The 18,684-nt window shown below is 46.5% G+C and overlaps 1 protein-coding gene across 2 annotated transcripts in view; it reads left to right on the top strand.

The window, feature by feature from the left end:
* Positions 1-15,227, top strand: part of Ance-3 (angiotensin-converting enzyme Ance-3) — a 172,939-nt gene extending 157,712 nt beyond the window's left edge. For both annotated transcript variants that reach the window (XM_076821392.1, XM_076821389.1), the window contains 3 exons: positions 191-331; positions 11,161-11,327; positions 14,123-15,227. In XM_076821392.1, the coding sequence (XP_076677507.1) occupies positions 191-331; positions 11,161-11,327; positions 14,123-14,268 (454 nt within the window). In that variant the 3' untranslated portion in view covers positions 14,269-15,227. The remainder of the gene's footprint in view (positions 1-190; positions 332-11,160; positions 11,328-14,122) is intronic.
* Positions 15,228-18,684: the final 3,457 nt, after the last annotated feature.

Raw genomic sequence — 18,684 nt, 5'->3', positions numbered from 1 at the left:
TCCCGTCGCTCTTTCCGCTTGTTGTTCGCCGTGCCCATTGTTCGGGGAGGATGGAGGAGGAAGTGGTTATTTAACGACGTTTCCCTCTGCGATCGCGATCGACGTCGACCATCTTGACGTGTACGAACGAGGCCCGTCGCAGGGAAATCGTATGGCTCGGCTTTAATTCGCTTTCTCTCATATTTCACAGGAATTTCGTCGCTGGGGTCCTTCAGTTCCAGCTTTATCGAGCGCTCTGCCAGGCGGCTGGACAGAGGAACGTCGACGATCCTAGGAGGCCCTTGCACAGATGCGACTTCTACAGGAGCCCGGAGGCTGGCAGGATCCTGGGGTGAGCGTTTCTTTCATATCTATAACGATTTTTTTTTATAACTGAGGAGTGATTTTTTAAAAGGGCACTCTTTTACAGGGATTTTTTTTTTCTTTAACATAGTACAGGAAATATATCCGTCTTGTTACAGACCTCTTCTATGATACATGTACACTAGTGGACAAAAATGTTACCACTTCTTCGATTTGTTCTGTTTTTATTTTTTTCTATGGAGGATATTATTCTGTTGGAGAATTTAAAGCTGTGTAAAGCTGTTAAAAACAGTTAAAGCTGAATTTATTTAACTGACAAACAAAAGTATTATATGACATTGAGCGGGGCAACACATTTTTGGGGCCCACAAAGAAATTACCACGTTTGGTAACTATTTAGGTCGTCTTAAAAGCAAAAAGTGCCCCCACAAAATATTATATTTCTTTATTAATGTTGATAAGTGGTAACCCTTTGTCGGCTTTAAATCTGTGTTGTCTTGTTTAATGTTACGTAGGGTTTCTATTTGTTGGTTAAATAAATTCAACTTTTACTGGGAAAGTTTTATACAGCTTTTAATTCTCTATCGGAATAGATATACTAGGCACATGCTGCAATTGTGAGTTGGTGTTGAAAAGTAATGGAAGTAGAGTTGTTCGAAAAAGTGGTAACTTTTTGTCCGCTACTGTATTTCCACTTCGATTCTTCAAAAAGGAATTAAACCTATTTTGTAGAGCTTGGTGCCACTGGGGGGTGTAATTTAATATTACTAAGGCGATGCCATCGAGATTTGCTTGAAGGTCAAAAAGGGAAACATGCCCCTTGAAAAATCACTAGTCAATGGGAGGCAACGGGGGGTGTTTGAGTTCCCTCGTTCCTCGGGCCATTCAGTGATTAGCACGAGGCGCATGAATTATTCTTGGCCCGCCAAGTGAATGACTCTCTCAGTACGCTGCCAACTGCATCGATCAGCCACCCCTTTTTTATCAGCGCGGCAACGCAACGTTAGCACGGCATTCTCGCAAAAAAGTGCCGTTCTGCCAGCAAAGGCCGCTATTAAAGTGTCGTAAAACGTGAACGGGAACGTAACTCCGGCTAACAAGATTGACGAGGGAACCAAAATAATTTCTTCCTTCGGTTCTAGACGATCTAATGACCAAACGATCGATACCTCGGAAACAATATCGCTAATAGAAAGTCGATAGCTCTCGGGGTAGGAATGGTTGGATAATCGATGGAGAACAGTTCCATATCCGCGAAACAATTTTTTTTCAAAACATCTTTCGCGGACTGCCTTATTTATGAAAGAAGAAACTGCAGAAATCATCGGGCACACCGTCCAAGTTTAAGTCCAGTCGAAAAGAAAATTTTGACTGCATTCCTGAATTTTGTTTATCGCCTGGCCCGGGACGTCTGGTTTTCGAGCGTATATTTTACGCAAAAAAATGCGTGTTTTTTTGAGGAGACCGGGACGACCGACAAACAGGGAACTGCGGCAGGAATGCACTCGATCTTCTACTTTCAAAAATTTCGGCCCCCGCCCGGCGACGCGGGTCGACAGAATTCTTCAACGAGAGTTATTAGCAGTCCGAGGGAAATGATATCGAGAGATGCTTAGAATATTGCTGGTGTAATCTCTGAAATTTCATCGTGCCCTTATCAGGCTGGTGTGTAAAAAGCATTCGAAACTGAGCAACCATTGGAAGGATACCGGGCAGCATAAAATCAACTCGTCGCGCCCAAGCTTCTTTAATTATTGATTCCAATTACGTATTCAAGGCGATAGGCAAATGACGAGCTCGGCCTTAGCTTGAATCGGAACTACTCGTTCGTTACGAATATTCCGCGACACTTTATCGACGGTTTTAAATAAATTAGAGAAAGACAGGGCATCGATGACTCCGGGGAACAAAAATCCTGCTTGTTTTTGCCTTGTTAGCTCACACTACAGGCATCCGGTCTGGTTCCTCCGAATGTCAGCGATCAAAAAACCGCAGCATGAAAGGGTCCTGACATTTTGACCTGGTTGAAATTCAAGGCTGACCACGAGTTTTTAACAAACTTTCGGTTTTGCCACCCAGTCGAATCGGTGGAAGTAAAAAAATGCACATCTCGCGACAGGCATCATTCTAAACCAGGGTTCGAAAGAGTTCTGGAACTTTTCAATAGTTTCTATTTGAAACATTTACCGAGGAACTTTTTTTAAAAATGTTCTCACATTATAAGTTCCCATGAGAACTGATAAATTTAAGGTTCTTGAAAATAAAAGTTCTAGTTGGAATGGAACTTATAAAACATAAAAATAAAAGTTTCTCTATAACAGGAGCACGTATTTTGTTCATCAATATTAAAAAAGTTCTCAATCGTTGTAACATATACTGTAATACATATTAAATAAGTATTACAGTTAATGTTTCGTAATATTGATCTACGTAGATAATTTCTACGTAGATATTATAGAATTTTTATGTATTGCGGTTCATGGAAGTTATAAAAAAATGTTATTTAGGTATTATTCTTGACCAGTTCTCTGTTCTGTTCAATACTTCTTATGAAACTACTAATTACTTATGTTATGATTTTCATACCTTTCATTAAATAAACACGAAGAATATAATATTAAATTGTTAAATAAAGCTAGCACCTGATAGTTTAGGACTTTTCTTTATCTTATGAAACCTTTTTTAATAAATGTTCTAATATAACTTTTTCCGTGGAACTTTTATTATATAGGTTCTAAAATATCTGTTCCCTGAGAACACTTTCTTAAAAAATTCCTGAGGGTAACGTTTCTTTCAATAAATATTCCACAGGAACAGATATTTTCTTAAATCAAACATATAAGTTCTAACAGATTTTTTTTTAAAAATGTCAGTTCCAGAACTTTTTCGATCCCTGTTCTAAACATAGTTCGCAGGCGCTGCTTGTAACCTTTTCTGTTTTGACATCGAACAGGGTATTCGACGTCTGCTACAAGGCTGGTTCCACGTTTAACATTACAAAATTTGTCTGCTCACGTTGTTGTTTGTCGATCTTAGAGACCATGCTTCTTCACAAGTCCTGTCGATTTCTAAATTCACCTTGCTTCGCCGAAATGGCACCTTGTCAGACAAAGAGGCGAATTTGTTTTTACGAGTCAACAAGAACGTGGTGGATAAGATTTACACTGTAGATCATTCGCGATTCGAAACGTGAAAATTTAGATATAAATGTACGATTCCATGTTGGATAGATTAGGATCTACACTATTCTGAATTTCCATAATTCCAAGGAGTTATATAAATAATTAAACAGTGTGTATACAGAAGTGCCTGAGAATCGCCTTGCACGGGCAAGTTTAATTGGATTCTATTAGCGATGTAGAGTTTCCAGGCATGGCTTTGTGAATAAAAAAATTCATAAAAATAAACGGTATGTTAAACGATTTAATTAAAAGTGCACTAAAAGCTAAAAAATAATTATTTTCTTGTACCGCAATATCGATGGTGTTTTTGTCACTTTAAATAAAATCCTGGAGCAGGATATTTGGTAACAAATTCATTTCGACGCTTGATGCTGTATTAAATTGATTCATATTCTATTATTCTGGGTAATTTATTCACACCCTCGGTGTTATTATTATTTTTAAATATTGCATTGTCATCCAAACTACACGCGCCTGCAAAGTTTCAAGGCAGTTGGATCGGTGGAAGTGGGTTAAATTTGGAGAAAATACTGGATTCCGATTAAAAAGAAAATATCAGCCAGGAGATCCTCGTGTTCCTGGAACGGGTGCTGAGTTACGAAAGGCGACAGCTCGCAGATGGCTGAAAAATCGGCGTCATTTCTGACATTATCGAATAAAGTTCCCCAATTTCTCCCTGTATTTTAATATATCGCTCCATCTGTGGCCCGTGCGGATGTTGCAATCGGTTACATCAATTCCGAATAAATGTCGACACTAGTCTGGAGGTTTATACTGCTTTTGAGCAGATCTATAAAGTGAAATGTATATGTGAACACCGCGTAGAATCGAAAACTCGACGGAACGCCTTCGTCGAGTCCTTTCTGTCCCAGATGGTGCTATAAACGAGCCTTCTTTCGCTTCTTTTATTGTCGTCGTAAAATAACGGGAATAATAATAACCCGATGGTGAATTTCCTCTAGAAATCACGTCGAAGTAATCATAATCACTACCTAAGTACTAATTATTTTGCGTTCACGCGCGAGGATGCTCGAGAGAAGAAACAAATAAAACTTTAATCGACGATGAATTTTTACGCGAGGGGTTCTGCGTCGGTTTCACACCGCTGAAGAGGAGATCTCGATGCGCGGGGCCCAGGGAAAGCGAGATACAAGGATCATCGACCATAAATCATCCGCGATTTGCCACGGGCCCGCTGCGTGACAATTCGTGGGCGTCGAACAGAAAATAACTCGGAGCCTCTTGAATGTTTAACTCGCCCCGCGAACGGTAAATTTCGCTGTTTTCAACATTGTCCCGTGGTGATCACGATGTATCCCGGTAAACATCGCCACCTGCACAGGTCACCGCAATATCGTTGGGACTTCCACAGCGTGCATCTTAAAAGAAACAGTTGTACAACGAAGATTGTTGGGACGTGCAGTAATTTATTCGCGTGAAAGCTGCCGTTGCAGCAATCGATCGTTGAGAAATACGGAAAATATGGAGTTTCTCGATTGAGTCCACCGGGCACCGCCGCTTCGAAGCCTCGAACTTGGGATTCTTCGTGAAAGTAATGTTGTTTTCAAGGTGCAGGATCCGTGTTTGCTTGCCCAACCGGGAAGAATCCTTTGATGCGGAGAAATAAAGGAAAGTGTGGAAAAAACTGGATAATATTCGGCAGAGTGAATTGATGGTGATAAAGGACTAATAAAAGAGGACGATACAGCTGTGTTCATCTAGCGATGCAACGACGCAACGAATGGAAACGTACAAATTGGACTGCCAAGGTCCAACGAAGAGGCAGACCTTCCCCGGAGCATCTCAAAGAGGAGATACCCTTCGACGAACTTCGCATTGCATATACGTTGAACGTCGCGAGCCGGCCGATTGAAAAATATTGTGCGGATAGAACTGGATCCAAGACCTATTGTAGCGATCTTACGGCGATTCGATCGCCTCCCTTGACAATCTCCGGTAGTCGCGGTTATCTGGGTCAACGAGAGGGAAACCTATATTCAGTTCCGCAATTTCTCTGCCAATCTGGCGTCCGTCTCTCGATTCTCTGACGACACACGTTGCACGACGGCGGATATCGACGTCGTTGGGTCTATCGAATTGATTAAAACCGTGAGCCGGCCAGCGAAATCCCCCTCAGTCCGCCCATCAACGCCGGGCGATCCTTCTTTCGGTAAGAAAAGTAATTGCCCAATGGACTAAACTCTAAATGGATAATTCGATCGTTAATGGAATTGATTGAACCATCTATCAAGATGCTTCTGAATCTCTCTTCCTTCATCTTCGGCCAATACGAGCGCAGGGATCGTGACGAAGGAGCAATTAAAGGCGATGCGGCTGTCAGGATGCAGAGCACGCGATAATAAATTGTTCCTATCGCTTGGGAGAATCTGAGGCCGAGAAATTGCCTGTTTAGAGCGTGCGTTCGCTTCTCGATTATGAAATATCGCTTATAAAACGACGGAGCCGGGGAGCTGCAGTTTTCGACGAATAAAGGAGCTTTTGATAGATCTTAATATCGCGTTCTTTATGTTTGATCAATGGAAGTGTCACGGCCGAGTTGTGCTCGGCATCAATCGAGCTGCGCTTGCTATTAGCGAACGATAAACTGGGGAGAACGATGAGTCTTGGATAACTACCCAAAGATTAAGTAATCGTTACAGGAGAGGGGACGTTTAAGGCTACAGGTTCGTTCAGAGACAAATTCGAGTCTGCGAGAGGTCTGATCGGTTACAAAATCTACTATCTGGTTTCTTTAGGAATTTCTGCAAGTATTAGGTAACACCCATCCTCTCGCCACAAATCATAAATACCGTTTTTTGTAACTTTCGGAGGTCGGCTTGAAATTTATTAAACTGCCTGCCACTTGTTTGGAACAATATTAACCAATCTGTAACTATTTAGTCACAAAATCGCAAGTTATGATACAGTAAGGTATACTTGAAATCCTTTTCTTTTTGAAGAACTTCAAGATAAAAGTGTAGCCACTGATATTGGCACAGAATAAGGCCCAGAATTTTGGTCCACTTAATTCTGGGACAACCTCTATGTTCAAGGAAAGAGGGGCAGCGTGTGTTTGCTATAAATTGCAAATCGAAGACGAAGTCGACTCGATTTCCCTGCGAAAAGGGGCGTCGTTTTCCCTGACGAGGGAGCGGACGCGGCGCCAGAGGATCGATAGATCGAAATCTGACGGGCACGCGTCCAAAGCGGCTTCCTGCGATCGAAGGACGATCTCGGGGCTCGTGGCTCGCGGACGCGTTACGAAAGCGATTGCAGCCGTAAAACCGCGCGTCCACCAGAAGAAACTCGCATGGCAGTGCCTGTTACGCGTTGCACTTCCGTTCCGCGGGCCGTGTAACTTCGACAAGGGAGAAAAAAAACGGCAGAGAACACAGAGGGAGAGAGAAAGGGAAATGGTACATACTCAGCGACAGACCTCTCGATACGTTTCCAGCTTCCTGGAACGTGTTGGTCCATTAGCCATTCGACTGGTTGTGGAAATTGAATATTTCTTTATTCACCTCCAGGTCCCATGTAAGTCCGTTACGACTGCAGCTTGCGCGTGTAAGTAGAACGAGAATGTTAATTCAGGAGGCGATAATTAATCGCCTCTTATTATTTACGCGGAAAGAATTCGCGGACCTGGTGCTGCCATGCAAATATTTTTGGGAGCTGAACGATCGTCTGTAATGTTATAAAAAGGCCTATCAGCTTTTATTCTTGACAAATGCTTGAAATCACAGCAAAGAGAAGAAGTAAAAGACGAGCTGAAGGGTAATATTTCTCTCAAATAGAGGGTTGTATCCTCAAGAAGCATCAGTATCTTCGATCTTTCGAACTCCAGAATGCAAGCAATATTTCACGGCTGTTTGTCGAGCAATCTGTAAACAGATCCCCGGAGATCCCATAATCCCGTATTGGATCAACAATTTAATGGCCGCGATTAACTGAGGATCGATCGAAATTCATGCAAATGGGGGGGCTTCGTCCTTGAATCCACTAGCTGCCGGATCGATGGACGTTTCGAAAGGCCCTTCGGAATGGAGCAACGCTGCGAATGGTCCGAGCTGTTTTCCAGCGAGCATGATGGCAATAACAGAAACAATTGCCGTGAAACTGTTCACCGCGTCGGGGCCTCATTACAGCCCATCAAGGTCTCTATCAGGCAGCGAGGAAATAACAGCGGGCGGGTGTCGTGCAAAATCGACTCCCCCTTCGAGCCAAATGACACACGTTTCCCACAGCAGACCCTCGGGGTGTCAGAGATCACCCTCAAAACCGTAGATCCGAGTGTAGACGCGCTCGTGACTCGGTTCTACGTGCAGGCGAATGTAAATCATTCGACATCGGGTTTCTTTAGAAGCTGGCTAAGGCTCGTGATCTCCGGAGAGACAATAGAGCCAGCCTCCGCGCGTTCAGCACTGAATTAAATAAAATCGAGGTACCACCTTCGTGCCGTGCACTTCCTGGTAAATCGGATTCGTTAAGGGGGGAATCCTAGTCTTTGGGCTATAAACATAGCAAAGTTGGGGATTTTTTTTTTAAGAAACCAGCGATTTGATTCATCTGAAATTTGGAACATATTTTGATGCATCTTTGAGGAAGCAATAGTTTTTTTTTATTAATTTTTAATAACAAATATAGGAGTTATACATGATCGATCAACACGCTGCGCAAAATTCGTCGCCCGCTGGTGTGCACAAATATCTTTATCTTCCTGGTAATCTAAAGCAGAAAAATGAAACAGCGTTTCACTGTATACATATGTAGCCGTAATTTGATAAGCCAGAAAAAAATACAATTTTTTTTTGAGAAGTCTGGAGAGTTTTCCAATGGAAATGTCTGAAACTTTATCTTTTGCGATACAATTTTGAGCCAATGTTCTCATGTAAGCAAAGAAGTGTATAACTTATCGGTATCCTGGTTCATCAAAGTGTAAAGTAATGTTTGTTGAACGTACAAGCCAAATTTGAAGGTAATCGGTTCGGTAGTTACAGAAATATCGTGCACACAGCGGCGTGATGGTCGATCCTGCATAACTCCTATATTTGTTATTAAAAATTAATAACAAAAAAACTACAACTTCTTCAAAGGCGCATAAAAACATGGTCCAAATTTCAGATTATTCGAATCGCTAGTTTCTTAAAAAAAAAATCTAAAATTTCGCAATGCTTTTAGCCCAAAGAATAGGATTAGCGAAGGAACGCTTCTGAAGGAGTAACTTTGACGCGGCGCTTCAAACCGATCATTTCTACTGGAAGAAAGCACAGAGACAAGACAGAAGATACCTAGAAACTTTTTAGAATGAACGTCAAAAGATCCCCAACTGTAGAAACGGATGAAGAAATACTCTGCTCTTGAGGAACTTATACTTTTCGAATGCTACTGTAGAGTATTACCAAGATGTTCTTTCCGTGGAGCATTTACGCGCGAGCAACGATTAAAACAAGCACTTTTGGCGGGCGGCGATTAGGAAAAGTTCGATGAGAACTGGAGCAGTCGGAGCGATATCCGGCTGTCGGACGGCAGCGTCGCGACGATCGACTTTCCCATAAGTAGATAAGGTCAGTGGAAGCAAGGCGACGCGTTAGGCGCGCTGAATCTGGCCAGCCAGCATCCCGCGTTGCGAAATATCGGCGCTCGGGGCAGGAAAGTGGCGATTTCGCCGACACGGCGAGCACCGGAAATCGTGAGATCGATATAAATTACGTGGGGGCATACCGAAATGTTTTTGCCTGTCCGCTCGATTCCCACGAGCCCGGCTCTCCTTAAGCAGGAACCGGAAGCGACGCGGCACCCGAATCGCTTTCCAAAAAATTGCTCGTTGCGTCACGGTTTAATGCGCGTCGACCCCGTGCTTATCCCTCTCGCGTAGCGAACCTCCGGTTCGTGCCACGGCTCTGCTCGCATATACACAAGAAGAGCTTCCACCCGCCCGCTCATTACGGAAGAAAGTGGTACGACTCGTTCGAAATTGATTAAACGCAGCCTCCTGGCCGACCGACTCCATCGATCTCCAACCCGATGAGGCGTAACCGCGCAATTATTCTACAAGTGAAATTAAATTATTAACCGTTATTTACCAGCTGACTCCCGGGGCTTCCGAATCTTCGCCGTCTATTGGCGACTCAGAGAAGGGAATGTCTCGCGTTGATATTTCTCTCCCGGTGGCCGTTATTACAGCGAGACGCCGACCGAAGAGTAAATCCCTCGCCAGGGATTGAATTCCCTTTACATAACGCGCGTCTTGAGATTACACCGCCTCTTACGCGCCCCGTGTATCGTTTGGCTCTGCGTCGACAATGTTTTGTACGCCCGAAAGGGAAAAGGAGGAAAAGGAAAGGGTGTTACGTCGGCTGGCGCATGAAGCTCGGATAACGGGTGAAACGGACTCGCTTCGTCTCGAGCGTAAAACCGAATCACGTAATGAGTCTGGCTCCTGCGATTTTTCTTCTGTCGCCGTTTCCACCCGTAAACCCACTGACGAACCTATCGGGCACCTTTACGATCGATTGCCGTAACGAGGGATCGTTTCGATCCAACGATCGAAGCTTGGCAGGTGATTCGACGATCCATGAGGCCCAGCGTGGTTTCTTTCCTCGTCGCGTGCAGCTGCTGCACCGTCATTGTATTTAAATGACCGCAGTCGCTGACACGCTATGTCTTAGAAATCGGCATTTTTTTAATTGATCCTCCGGGTCGAGGACCTTGTATAATCGCTTGCGATGGATCTCTCGAAGTCTTCGAGTATCCAGTAATTTTGCAAGCTCCGTCGCTCCGAAGGCAGAAAGGAGCGGACCACTCGCTACCTCCAAAGTTACTCGTCCCACCGCGAAGCTGAGAGACTCGTAACTCTTGGTTCCCCGGCGATGACGACAGCAATGATAGCCATAACAACCGGCAGCCGACTACGCAAACCACCGTCTTCGCGTGGGAGTAGCCAGTCGGAATCAAAGCGTGCATTATTTTCGAGGTAGTCAGGCGAGATTGTTACTCGAAGCTGGCACGGCTCGAGACGCCGCGATGAAATTACGCGGCAATTTGCTCCTATTTGCAAATGAAGATCGAGCAATTGTGTGGCGGAAAATAGACCCAAGGAGGCTATTAGACGAGGACCTCCACTTGGGGAGTGCAGAAAAAGTCGCGAGCGCGAGCCCTCGTCCTCTTGCAAAGGGCATAGCGGGCGAATGATACAGCACGTACGTCCCGATTGGACTGAGGAAGCTCGTACGACTCAGGGTTCTCGAAACCAGAGCGAATTTAGCAAGGCGGCTCGTTTGAGAGGAGAGTTGTGACACGCGCAGCGCCACACTCGAACGCCCCTCAAGTGCGAGCGATTGCCAAAGATAGCCTAATTAGCATCGCGGCAACGTGGAAGAAAGGAGGCTCGTTACGCGTCTTTAATTTTCTCTCGTTCCAATTCCCCGACGCAGGCCACGATTTTCCGCGGTTTTTCCATTGTGCTGCCGCTGTCGCAACCGCCCACGCTAGAAAGCCGCGATCTCGTTAGCCCTAACAACGCGCGCGAATTGGCCCTCCCTCCCCTTGATTTGAATACGGGAAGGGAGGGGCACGGCGCGTTTCCCTCTTTCCTTTTTCCACCGCTGTCCGCGGTCGGGATTAGAGAGGTGAATAAGAAAAAAAGTGCAACTCGGTGTTTTCTTGTCGGTCGTAGGAGAATCATGGAGAGGGGCTCGTCGACGCCCTGGCAGGAGACGCTTCGAGAAGCCATCGGCGAGGACAGATTGGACGCGTCCGCGCTCAGAGAGTACTTCAGGCCTCTCGAGGATTGGCTGAGAACGGAGAACCTGAGGACTGGCGACATCGTCGGCTGGTCTTACGGTAGGGAAACCACTTTTCAGCGTTCCTATCACCTACGATCCTCTGGCGCTTCTGAAGCGCCGTAATTTCTCTGGCAAACCTCGATCCACGAAGGGGAACTGGACGCAGGTCGAAATTTACTGAATTTTTTGTGACGGTACCTACCTACTTTAAAGTTTAATCGATCTGCGTCACGTTTTTACTCAACACCTCTAACATCCCTTAACTCTTGAGAACTCCCACCCCCGCGCGCATCTCGCTCGTATTCCAAGCTCGAAAAATTCTCGCCCTTACGTCATCCCGCATTTTTCACAGATCCTCGATTATCTAGGCTACTGGACACGGTCTGTCTATCGCTCGGAGAACTCAATTGGTATCCTTCGATATTCATCTAGCACCCCATTAATAAGACTTAACAGGCGGATCGTATTGATATCCAGCGCGGATCGATAGCTCCCCGATCTCTCGCTTTCGTTTCTTTGAATGGCGAACCGTTGACTTTCCAATTCCTCGTTCGCTGTTCCATTCCGAGGGAGCGAGCGCTGCTCCACCATGGGCAATCCTTCGCCGGCAATTAGACGGAAACAAGGAACCGATTCACGTGACGCCGCGCGATCGGCCGGGGAACGACCGCGGGTGCGCGCCTTTCATCGTAACTTGTTACAAATTATGCAATTTCCTACCGTAACAGATTGAAGGTTGCAGTTCCCACGTGCCAGTTACCGGCGAGCGCTACAGATATTCATTGTGTGACGACACCCGGCTGAATTACGATCTCGTGCGCCGAGGAAATTATCGGGGGGTGACGCGTCTTCCATCCTGCCCCCGCTGGATCTTGCCAAATTCCCCGCGCGCAAATTCGCAACGGCCGTTACGCAACGCTTCCGTGACACGATTATAGGGAGAAAGGGGCGAGGGGGCTGGCTGGTAATTAATTACCAGGGCAATTGTCTGAGGTAACGAGATTCCGATTGATTAGTCCTGTTGTTAATTAGCCGTTTGGAGGCTCGGAGGAAGCTAGCGTCAGCTGGTAGGGGTGTCTTTATGCTCTAGACACCATACAGTCGTGTCAAACTTCTGATAATCTTCTTATTATCCTAGAAACCTTATACCGCCCCTAAGGGGAGGCTTCAAATCACCCTTGAATACCTCAAAGACACCCCTACGGCGACGTCTGCGTGAAATGCTTGAAAAGAATCCCCGAGGAATCTCGTTATTTCCACGAGGAAATGCAAAGTTCCTGCTCGGTCGCGAAGCTCTGGCCCCGTGGGACTGGCGAATTGTGAAATCACAGTGGAACAAGGAACGGACGCGAGAGAGAAGGAGGAACAGCGAGAGACAGCCAGAGTCGTGAGACAGGTTCCTCGATTCGACTCTCGTTTTCCATTGCACGTTACACCTCCGAGCCCCTCGATCCGTCGTCGTTTTCGAGCTCCGCACGTACGCGCCGCCGCCCCTCTTCCGCCTCCTCTCGCGCGAGAACGAAAGGGTTCGTAACGCTCCGGGATCGACTGCGAAATTTTACGGCCGGCGCCGCATCGTCGTTTCGCTGCTGGAAAAAAAAGGGGGGAAATTGTTGCAGGCTCGGTGACAGCCGGGCAGGGAGGGAAATGAGTCGCTTCTGAGAAGCGATCGCGATGGAAAGCGCAGATGTACGTGACTCGCGCGTAACGCCCAGGAGAAAGAAATTGCGAGCGGCCTGGTTGTATAATTTCTCTTTCGATCGCGATACCGTGTTCCTTCTTCCTTCTCGGTCTTGGGCGACCGCAGGTGCTTGGAAATTTCGTGCGGCCTCGAGATTCATTTTATTGGCTAGGGGATGGATCACGAAGAGGAGTCGAAACACCCCGTTATCACGTTTTGAAATTCAGGGAGTTTTCCGCAGGTGGCTGCGAGGAAAATTTGTTTGAGGATCATTGATTGGTAGTAGGGAAAAAGATTGTAGGGATTTCTTTCCGTTGAAAAAAAAATCCTTCCGTCATTCGGTAGATTTTTATATTAAAAATAAGCCCACAAAATTTCAGAAATATTGGTACAGTAGTTTTCGAGATATCTGGCTAACCGTTTCTAAAAAGGCTTCTTGGATGTCGTTGTATTTTTATTATAAACGTAAGTGTTTTTCAACAAAAAAAATACGAAATGTTCTTTAAACATTGCTCTTTGACGTGCAAAAAGTTCTGTAAAGATATATGTTTCCGCTTTTTTAAAAAAAATTCACAAACATTCGCCTGTTTTCGGCCTCCTGACTAGGTATAACCCCTTTCAAAGCTCGCCCTTTGAATGCCCTGACCACAGAATCTTTTTTGTCTCCGTCAATCTCGATTACAGGGTTTTAGAACGGTTCGTTTCCTTCTCCATCGCCCTGCAGCGAATCTACGAGCCCACGCGGCACGTTCTCCTCGCGCGAACTCGCAACTTCCAAGATTCTATCTAGATAAATAGCGAACGATTATTGAAACTGGTTCTGTTTATTAATTTCCCCTACTCTCTGCCGAGTCTCTGCGGCATCTTCTGTCATTTATTTCCACACTGGAAGGGGGTAGAAGGGATCGGATCAGAAAACAGGAGCCTACTTCCCCTAAGTTTAATCTTCATCGCCCCTTACCCTCCCTGCTATTCTGCTACTTTGTAATAGGACTAAAATTCTCACCCTAACGTTCCTCATTCATCATCCCCCATCATCTCCACCCTTGCCTCGTCGCTCCTGCAACTCGCACCGTCTCTCCCAACCCCTCCAACAAACACGTGATGAAAACGATATTCACGACTCGATAGCCGTTTCCCGCCCCTGCAACCATGCTTCGCTTTAATTACAGACGGAGATTACTGCAAGCGCAGCATCGAGACCGCCGGCCTGCAGGTCTACGGAAGCGGGTTCTACAATGGCGCTGCATCGACGTGCTCAATGACGATCCTGCCAGGCGTCGCGGCGGTCCTCTTAACGGTCTCCGCGCTTCGTTAAACGGGGCAGATTCGTGAACCGAGCGTGCCCGCAGCCTCGAGCGTTTTACCAAACACTTTCCCTTCCCCAGAACGTCACGGAACAGAAACGATCGACAATCCTCCATCCGCCAAAGTTCGGACCAAATAGACTACTAAACGATTAGACGACCGTCGTCGCGGGCGTTTCGATCGGTCATCGACGGTGCCCTCATAAATGCATCGCTCCTCGATGAGTCCGGCGCGTAATGGTCGCGTGGCGACGCGCGTGCCCCGTCGCCGCTGTAAGTATTCATTATTAATTTAACCGCGGCGTGCACGAACAGTGGACGGAGCAATTCTACGGGTGTAATTAGTGGACGAGCTCGCGTGCGAGTCGTGCGAATTCGAGCACGTGAATCGTCTCGCGTGCGCGTCGCGTTTTCCCGCGCTCCGCGATTTGGTAAGGAAACTATTTAGTGCTCAGCCGTCTGTCGCGAACGATTTGGGCGTATCGTAAGCTGATGCGTAGCGCGGAGTGCAGTTATCCTGTCTGACCTGTCCACGGTGTAAATATTCTTACCTCTCGACGCTTAGAAGACTTGGGATCGCGATGGGCCAGGGGGGGATGCTGAAGGAATAAAAGAAATTTGGAATATCCCAGCGCCCTTCCCTTCTCCATTCTCTGGAAAATTTCGCAGCTGCTAGGTGAAGTGCAATAATCTTTGTCGAGTGACGAGAACGTTCTTGAGATTAGTGTATTACGTTTTGAAAAAGCGCTTCCACGGATTTATTGAATTTTATAATTAATCAACTAATTGTACGACCTTGGCCCATCGCGATCTCCTGAATCATTCCGCGACATCGTTGCAATCTTCGCTGAATAGAAACTAGAGAACGTATTCTACGTCACCATCGACTTGTTGGTTGTTAACGCGATTTGTTTTTACTGTAAGGATTAGCTGTACAAGAGAAGGGAGAGAAATAAATGAATGAAGCAACTCCGCTCGGGATATTTCCATCGATGGGGCAAAAAGTGAACGGGACTGGTTTGATAACGATAGTGTCGTAAGTCGAATTCGAGATCCATTCACAGAGTCGGGGGGCGTTTTTTCTTTTCCTCCTTTCATCGGCCAACGTTTATAAAGAGAGCCAACCGCCCGGAACCTATTATGCCCCGAACTTTCGCGGCACTACAGGCCTCGAACAAAAGCTGCCCGATGATGGGGCCCAAAACTGGCTTAGCACGATTGCGTAAGACGAAGGGTCCGCGAAATACGAATTGGTTAACTAACAGCGTTGTTACGTGACGTGAAAAAACTGCCGCTCTATTATAACGCGCACGTATTCAGGAGATCGTTCCCAAATTGGTAAAAGTTGCCTCTTTTTTAGAGATACTTGAACCGAATTTCTTCTGACTTAGGGTGTATCCAATTCCTTGGAATTGGAAGCGTGGAAAAGGTAATAAATGAAGTTGGTGATAAGTAGTTAAGTGTGCCAATAAATACAACATATCTGCAAAGGAACTACGAAGGAAATGAAGAGGTAATTGGCAATATAAGTATCCAAGTAACTGTTTCACAAATTACACCAACTTTCATTGCAGATCACTCTTAACTCCAACTAAGTGCTCCCCCGGTTACTCCGCCCAGAATCACCTACATTTCCCACTATCGACCCGATTTTCTAACGTAATATGTAATCAGCGAAAGCAGCGAGCACATATGGGACTAATTTTGCTTCCGTGAAGCAGCACGCTCGATCCCCAAAGATTTCTCCCTGCACCATTTTATTCATGAGCGAAAATATTGGTTAGAAATAATCGAAGTGGTGTATAAATCATTCGTAGAACGAAAGAATCTCCTTTTTCAGCGTGTGCTTGCCAATTCATATCACCTCCCGGAGATTAACATTCTCAACCCCATATTTCGTAGACCAATCCAAATAAAAACGACGCTGTGTCGCCTCGTTTTCATAGAAATTACAGGAATCCCGGGGCAAGTGCAGGCTTGTCCAAAGAAATGGCGAGGTATCGTGCCTCCCTGTACGTGTGCGCTGCACGCATACCTTGCGAAATTTTTACGAGGATGCTGGCTGGCCGAACTTTCGTTGCTGCTAGCGGCGTGTAGGACGACAGCTTTCACGATGGCCACGGCAGGAAACATTGTTCTTGCGGGACAACCGACCGGGCATAATTACACAAAGGTGGTCTGTCCAGAAACTGGTTCACCCACTTGCGTAACGCGAAGATGCGGAGACCGAGCTCGAAAGACCGGCAACGGTTGCACCATCGAACGTGCCCGCGATGCTTTTATTGGACCCGTCTCAAACGTGTCCGATCTTATCGCCCCTCACCTTTCGCGCTCGATGCGTCTCGAATATTACTATCGACGCACGATGCCTACCTTTTAATACCGAAAAAACGGTGCACCGAGAAACGAGTACGGGAACAGCTATCGCACTTCGCTGAACGGTAGGTAAAGGTCGCTTAAATTTAATTTAGAGTGTAGTCTTTCTAGCAGAGACTTAAAAGGGTCATCATTTTTGTTTAATACTGGAATTCTTGGGTGTGTAGTAGGTGAAAGGAATGTTACTTCGACCTGGGTATATAGAAATTGAATTAAAGATAGGTGTAATTAAAAAAAAAATTAAAACTGACTTCGAAAATGTAAGAATGCGTTAAAAAGTAAAAAATAATTTCTTCCCTTATTTAATCTACGAATATAAATTTTTATGTCGGCGTCTCATCACTTGCACTGTATAAATTTGTCGTCGACTTTAAAAATTGATAGTCGTAGATTAAACAAGGGAAAAAATTATTTTTTTAATTTAGATCTGATTAGATTTCCACTTGGAGTAGTCTCCTAATACGAATATCCTTCAACAATTGTTCCTGCCTAAGATACGAATGCTCTGCTCCGAGGTCTAGAGCCTCAACCACAGTGAAAGCTCGAACTCCACGCCCCGAAATGCTGCTTCGTGCTTCCATGCTTCTGCATGGAACGATCCCATCTCGGGAATCCCCTCGAGTTTTTCTGCACCCGTATAACCAAGGAATCATTCAAGATCTGCGAGCTTCCTTCAAGATAACGCGGCTCGATCAATCGCCAACGGGCGCGTATCTGAAAATCCGCGGACTTCCACGCGGAACTGAATGGAAAACGTGGGCAGTCAACGACTCGTGCGAATCCACGCCGATATCACCTCGATCGGCTGTCTTATATAAACTCGATAACGTTCCTAATTAACTTCCATTAATTCCCCACGCATGAACACGGTATTTTTACCTTCGGCTCGTTAATTAACATCGGTTCACCGTATCTGGCCATTAATCGCCGTCAATGCGCCGCGAAGCGGGTACATAAGTGCCTGCATGCAACAAGCGGAGGCCTGGAGGGCTTCGCCGCTCGTTTGCAATGGCCAGAAGAGAAGAAAGGGGAGGAAAAGAGCACGGTGTCGAGAAGTCACGCCTCGCTTGTCAATCTCCCGTCGAGCCTCGGTTTTCGCGGCCCTGGGGCCACGCGGAAGGGTTAAAGGGGTCATTTGTTTCCTGAACCGGCCGAGCGGACGCGGCCGGTTCGATCGGCCAGCGCTGTCCCTTTCGCTTTCGACTCGGATTTCGCGGCGGTCGGCTGGGGCGTCTGGCCGAAAACTGGTCCGCTCGGTTGCGCAATCGGAAGACCGGGAAGTTCTCTGTCCTTCCGCGAAACGTCCGCACAATGACTCGCCTGAACGCCGCGTCCACTTTCACCTGGCCGCGCGCACACGCGCAATGGCAACGTCACCGCGGGGCCGATGCGTGCACGCGTTACGCGTACCGCTGAAATTCGATCGGGGAAAAAGCCACCACGAGGAAATACCGCGGCCCCGATCGGGAGCGGAGATCGCTTCCGGCTGGCGTCCGCGATGGCATTACTCTGCGGTGAAGAATTTCCCTTCTGAGTGGGGGTGGAGTAAGCGAGAGAAGCGCGGAGGAATTTCGCGTGCATTCTGGCGTTTCTTTGCTATTTCTTGGGGCAGTTGAGTGGAGTTCGAGGACGCGGGAGAAAGAAGAGGCGCGCGTGTAATTAGGGGACGTTTCTGCCCCCCTCAGGCTCGTGTCTTGCAGTGCTAGTTACGCTTTATTCGAAGACAGGAGAACTTGCACCACGGACGATCGACACCAGTCGTTGGTGCCTGAAATGGGTGAAAGCAAAAGGAAAAGACAGCGAGGAAAGAGATCGAGCGACGAGGAAACGATGACGTAAGGGGCGAGTCGAACGCGATCGAGAGCTGGATGCGATCAGGAATTCCCAGTTGATACTCCGGTCGTTTCAGGGAACTAATTTCGATTCGAAACCCCTTCGCAGGGAAGGCAGTTAACCGCGTAAGATTCGGAGGCGCTCATTAACGAGCTTCTTTCCCAGTCAACCTCCGCGATGCAATTTTTTATAATTTTCTGCTCTCGCGAAAGCGAAAT

The sequence above is a fragment of the Andrena cerasifolii genome, chromosome 10 (genome assembly GCF_050908995.1).
Source record: "Andrena cerasifolii isolate SP2316 chromosome 10, iyAndCera1_principal, whole genome shotgun sequence".
Classification (NCBI taxonomy): domain Eukaryota; kingdom Metazoa; phylum Arthropoda; class Insecta; order Hymenoptera; family Andrenidae; genus Andrena; species Andrena cerasifolii.
Note: the sequence above shows the minus strand (reverse complement) of the source record. Positions and strands in the feature narration are given on the sequence as shown.